The following is a 6,181-nucleotide window of genomic DNA, read 5'->3' as shown; positions in this document are numbered from 1 at the left end:
GCGGAATTAATGGGCTGACAGGAGAAGTGGAGTTGTGAGGTAGAAGGAACCATATAGGAACTTGGGAACACATAAAGGGAGAGATCTGGAACAACTACCGAATAGGAACAAAGAAGACCAAACAAGCAACAACAAGCCAAAGGTGGAAATATAATAATATATATTGCAGAAAAAAAAACTTAAGACCTGTGCTGATTAATGCTGTCCAGAATTATATTTTGCCAGATTATGTTTCAAGTACAATCAATTAAATAGGAGGATAATTTACCCCTCCATAATCATCCATGAAATGGAATGTAATTATGAATAAATATCATTATGGTTACATTATGCCAAGGTCCTATATATGTCCTATTTTGCTGGTATTCACAAATCCGTTGTTTCAAGTTTTTTTTGCCTATCACAGAAATTCAAAATCCGTGAATGTGCTATTCTTCGGTGCATTAGAGGTAGTTACAGGCAAAATTGGTTATGCTGGCAATCATTTCATCAGGTCATGTGTTTACTAGATAAAGACTACTAGACAGCGCTGGGGCTACGCCCCAGCTTTAGGTGTTGTATGAATGAAAAAAATATCTTACTTATTGAAGAATAATATAAAGGTGCATTTATTGATTCACTGGCGTTGGCTTCAGGCGAAAAAGCCATGGCTTTTTGGCTTTGGTACCAAAGCCAAGCCAAGCCAAAATTTCCGGCCTGTGGTGGCTTTTGGTTTAGCTTATGCGCTGGGCCAGCCAAAGCCAGGCCAAAAGCCAGTGGCCTGTGTCACGTGTTGGCGGTATCATGTCACAGCTGTCACTGGTGATGACGCGGCCTCTTGCTTGCTGTTTACTCATCATCTCCGACAACCTACGGGCAGCGATGGGCTCTGCTACCACTAAGCGGGTATTTTCCAAGGTCCTCCCACCTGGAAACGGCCGCTCTGCTCGGGTTTGAAGGTAGTCTTGGGCGATGGCGGGCTAGGCTATAAAATCGCTCACATTTGTTAGTAGCGACCACAAAATGCCCCCCGGGCCACGAGATGTCCCCGACCCATCATTGCTCATCGACACTGCCCGCTCGCGCACCAAATCCAGCCGTGCTCTCAGTTACGAGGATCCCCCGCCATCGACAAGCACCATCGACGTGCATGGATCTGACTTGGAGGAATCGGATACTCGTGAGTGATGTATAGATTCCTGCCGAGTAGTGAGCTGATAACAACTACACATTCAGCTATTGTGCTTCCCGGAAAACGAAAGAAAAAGCAGGTGCTGGTCCCACAAACACCAGTGAAGGGGGTCAAAGTGACGACGACATCATTGCCACGAAGTCCTATCAAGAGTCGTGCGTAATTGGAGGTCCTTGGTTTTTGAAGACTCACCAAGGCAACTCAGGCTTCCGCAAGGGTGTTCCCGAGACAACTACTGGGGGCGCCGAAGGTACGTCGCTGCTCGGACACTTCAGTGTATCGAATGAAGTTCTCATCAGGCAATAACACGGCAACTTCCACGACCACTCAGGCCGATCCGGATATGTTAGACGATGACAGATTTCTTGCCGACATACAGCTTACAGCACTGACTGGGGGACGAAAGAAGAAGGAGGACACGAACAAGGACTTGGACCATTTCTTTGGTCCCATATACCAGGACGGTGGGCAGGGCGGGAAAGTGCAATCACGCCGGCTATGTCTCGTGTGCCCTCGGTAAGTGGTCATGAATATCTAAGCATTCTCTGCTTACTTCGAGCTCCAGTGGTAATAAGAGCATAGTCTCGCAGCCGACTACACTTCGTAGGCATATGGAGGCCACACACGAAGTATGCTATTTTCCTTGTTGATTAACGTGACTCATCGCTTTCAGGCTATATATCATAGGTGGGCTACGAAAAACGGTTTTCTCTCAGCGCTTCCGAAGGACCGAAAGGCTCGCAAGGATGCTGCTGCGATCGCGAGTGGCGCAGCATCACAGCCAACTCTCGACAAGCACCTCCACGAGCCGCCACCCCGCGAAAAGTTGGTGATGTATACTGACGAAGTCTTTAAAGAAGCTGCTCTTGACTGGCTAATTGCGACAGACCAGGTATGTCTTGCGCATTCAAGGTCATATCCACATATTGACTGGAGTGGGATTAGCCTATTGAAGCACTCAATCATCCGAAATTCAAGCATATGATTGACATTGCCTCCCGCGCAAAGAACGGCGTCAGCATCCCTGGACAGGGCTCTACCCGGGCTGAGATTATCGAGCTGTTCCAAAAGCGTATGCTGTTCTTGAAGGAGAAGCTGAATGTAAGCCTTTTGACATTTCCCTTCGATAACTTACCTATGAATTCAAGGGCCCAACTGTAACAGGAGAGCTTTCATGTACGGATGATTGCTGGCAGGCCGATAATAATGATTCTTACTTTACTTGTACTGCTGCATGGATTGAGGAAGTTAGTCGGGGCGTATGGGAGACTCACGAAGCCATTATTGGGTTTGTTTGAGTAAACAATGCTCATCATGGAACATGTCTGGGTCAAGCGCTATATAAGATTGCCACTCGACTCGGCGTACAAACCCGGGTAAGTAACTTCTTTTGATACTGTACCGTTCGCTGAACCTGTATAGATTGGTTATCTTACAACAGATAATGCAACTAATAATGCATCAACGGTCCGCAAATCTTCGTTCGCGCAATGGGATGCTGATGAACGTCATCTTCCGTAAGCTCTTTCTCCAAGCACAATAACTTAACTAATACTTGAAAACAGCTGCATGGCGCATATTATCAACCTCGCAACACAAGCATTCATCTCCACGTATAGCAAGTCACCCCATTTTGACCCCAAAAACCCTGAAAACCACCTCCCCAATATGGTTGCTGATATTTGTGACAAAGTTGGGCTCATCCGGGCCATCGCTGTGAAGGTAATGATATTGTCAGAGTTGATATAATGCTCATGGAGTTCCAAATTATAGGAGCGCTCTTCATCCAAGCGGAAAGAGCTCTTTCTCCGAATTCAAGCAGAGGCTGTTAATCGGCGGACGCGTGCAATTGAATTCCAAAAGACCCTTCGCACTGGCGACATGATACAGACGGAATCATCAATACCTCCGGATCCTGGGATGCCTCAGCAACTTATTCTTGACATGAAGGTTTGATGGACGTCGACACAAAACATGATTGTATGAGCACTCGAGAGGCGCGAGGTAAGCATGGTCTTCATTGGCATAGACTCGACTCATATTCATCCTTGTTAGTTTATCCCGGAGTTCATTGAGCTGCTTACCGTTCAAGCCAGTACTGCAGACGAACGGACAAAATTACGCTCCCTTAACTTGACAGAAAGTGAATGGAAGCGGGCGATTAAATTCGCGAGCTTGCTTCAGGTGCGGGGCATTGTTTGAGCTGAAAAATTCTCGCTCACATTTTCCACAGCATGCCAATAACGCACAGCAGTCGTTCTCATCTGGAACGATCCCGACGCTTCATAATGCCATTCCTGCATCGGAAGCGCTTCATGCGGCGTGGACCAAACGCGCCGGACTCGACATATTCAAACTTTTCCGGCCAGCTCTCGAAGCCGGAGCAGCGAAGATCAACGAGTATTATATTAAAACAGCGAAATCTTCTGCACATGTTATCGCCCTTGGTGTGTGTTCCAGTTCCCATTAAACTCCCAATCTGATAGATAGGCGAGTAGTCCTGGATCCACATCAGAAGGGACGGTACTTCCTCAAGCACTGGGGCAAAGAACTAGCGGCCGAGGCCCGACAGACAGCGGAGAAGACGGTTTGTGCAGTGAATATTATTCGGTTTGGGGCTTTCTGACCCAAACAACACAGTTCAAGGAGCGTTGGGAGAAGCTTAATGGGCCTGTCACCAATCTCACACAGCCCATAGACTGACCGAACACTGTCATGGGTGCCTCCGGAATTGCCGCACTGCTTCACGAGCTTGATTCTGCAACCAATGATATCGACAGCAACGATATGGAGTCAATCCATGAAGATCCCGAGCAGCCGTGGTTGACTACGACTCGCGACCCGAAATTATAGCAGAGAACACCAAGTTGGCAGAATGGTGGGGAGTGAGTGTCATTAGTTTCTTGGAGCATACTGAAGCTGAACCCTTATTAGTCCACTCTTGGGCGATTTCCCACAAGGAGATCTCTTGCCCGAGACCACCTGGCAGTCCAGGCTTTGTCTGTTTCGAGCGAACGCGCATTCTCGGCTGGTGGGATCACTATCAGCAAGCGCCGCAACTGCTTGAAAGGCGACATTGTCGAAGCTCTGCAAATCCTCAAGTCGTTGCATCGGTCGATGGCCCTGTTCCGAAATGCAGGTGTGGATGACGAGGACAACAAGGACACAACTGAGTTAGACGATGAGACAGAGGGATGGGATTGCTTCATTGATGATGCTCCAGATAACTATGAGTCTGTAGTATAATATAAGCCCGTTGAATTTTATCTACGTAAACTTCAAAACTTATGAAGTAAAGCCATGGCTTAGGCCAAGGCCAGGACAAGGCCAGGCCCAAGCCAGACCTTGTGGCCTGGATTATATGCCCTCAAAGCTCAAGCCAGGCCAAAGCTATGGCTTTCGGGCCAAGCCAAGGCCAATGAAACACTAGGTGCATTTCTTATAACCCTCTTCAATATCTGGTCTACTATTATCTATATAGATTGCAACCCAAGTCAGTAAACTTTATATACTTATTTATTTATATGCAGGTAAATTAAGAATACTTAGTACACACCTACGTGTCATGGCAAATAACTCTAGATATAACATTTTTATAGTACTGGGTGCAAGATATCATCATATACAGCTTTTGTTACCAATTTGGGGCTTTAACAGCAGTGGCCCCAAAAATGGAAATGTGGAGCAAATGAATTGCTAGGGCCCATACCAAACATGTGCATACATTCACATGACATCTGCTTAATATATGAGTAATAATAATGGTTATGATATGGATCTGAGTACTAGTATGTTGTGAACATTTTGTAAATATACCTATAATTGGACGGCACTATAGTACTATGACCCGATTTAAGGCCATCATCCTCCCCTTGCATGCAAATGGCCAGCATACTTAGAGGATACAAGGAGGATGAGTAGTAACCAGACTTACTTAGTGCTGTCCAATCATGGATATAATTATGAAATCTTCATAATATACTCATATCCATATCATAATCATGGTCTTTGTCCTCAATCATATCATACTCATAATCATTGAGTATATATTTGATTATACTCAGAATATAATTGATTATTTTAGGCCCACTTGTAACACTATAAATACATGTCAATTAGCTGAGATTAGACTTTTTACCTATCCATTATATGTTACAATGGCTGGTATTCATGAAAGGTACAGGTAAACTAATGTGTGATTGAACAATATTAATCACATGATCTGATTAAATCCTGCCAACTTGACCAAATTTGCTCCTCGCTACTTTTAACTCACTGGAGAATAAGAACAATTTTCATTCTTATATCTTGTTTTCTGTAATAGGTGAAAAATACTGACAATGAGTGATTTGTGAGGAGTTGATGGGCCCGATACCATCAAAATATGATATAAATATAACCTTGGCATAATGTAATTATAATTATATTTATTCATAATCATATTTTTATGGATGATTATGGAATAATCATATTTAATTGATTATACTCAGAATATAATCTGGCATAATATAATTGTGGACAGCACTAGACTTACTACATTGTAGCTGTCAGTGTGCCAGGGCAGTGGCATCACGGAAATATAAAACATCATTATATATAGCTGAAGTCCGAGCTAAGCAACAACAAGAATAGGACTGTACATGTACTCATACTAGTCCCGGGCGTGTCTATCCCGCAGTGCTCAGTCGCGGGTGGGGTCGGCGTTCTCGGCGAAGAACTCGTAGCTGTCCGAGTTGCGTGCGCTGCATGGACGGGGGGTCAGTGGGGGGGGGATGCTCTCGGAGGTGGGGGCAGAACGTACGCCTTGCGGCTGTCGCGCGCCGCGAGCGTGAGCGCCGCGTCTTTGCCGGACGCGTAGACGTCCGTTGCGGAGAGCTGGTTGAACTGCGATGCGGCGGCGATGAGGAGGCCGCCCTGCGAGTACGAGCCCGCGGGCGGCGCGGCGCTGAAGAAGCGCGGGCAGACGTCGATCACGGGGAACCTGTCCGGCTGGACGCCGGTGAACGCGTA

The 6,181-nt window shown here is 46.1% G+C and overlaps 1 protein-coding gene across 1 annotated transcript; it reads left to right on the top strand.

The window, feature by feature from the left end:
- Positions 1 to 1,002: 1,002 nt before the first annotated feature.
- On the top strand, positions 1,003 to 3,874 carry MIND_00185300 (putative AC transposase; the record flags this gene model as incomplete). Its single annotated transcript, XM_037358764.1, has 14 exons — positions 1,003 to 1,159; positions 1,216 to 1,326; positions 1,377 to 1,421; positions 1,471 to 1,687; positions 1,737 to 1,800; positions 1,845 to 2,063; positions 2,117 to 2,272; positions 2,594 to 2,688; positions 2,737 to 2,893; positions 2,945 to 3,121; positions 3,227 to 3,355; positions 3,405 to 3,618; positions 3,670 to 3,758; positions 3,812 to 3,874. 14 exons carry the CDS (start codon positions 1,003 to 1,005, stop codon positions 3,872 to 3,874), a joined length of 1,893 nt encoding a protein of 630 aa, XP_037223859.1.
- Between the last annotated feature and the right edge of the window lie 2,307 nt (positions 3,875 to 6,181).

Source organism: Mycena indigotica, assembly GCF_014461135.1.
Source record: "Mycena indigotica strain 171206Taipei chromosome Unknown Mind.scaff0002, whole genome shotgun sequence".
Taxonomy (NCBI): Eukaryota; Fungi; Basidiomycota; class Agaricomycetes; order Agaricales; family Mycenaceae; genus Mycena; species Mycena indigotica.
The sequence above is the reverse complement of the archived record's forward strand: the minus strand, read 5'-3'. Positions and strand labels throughout refer to the sequence as shown.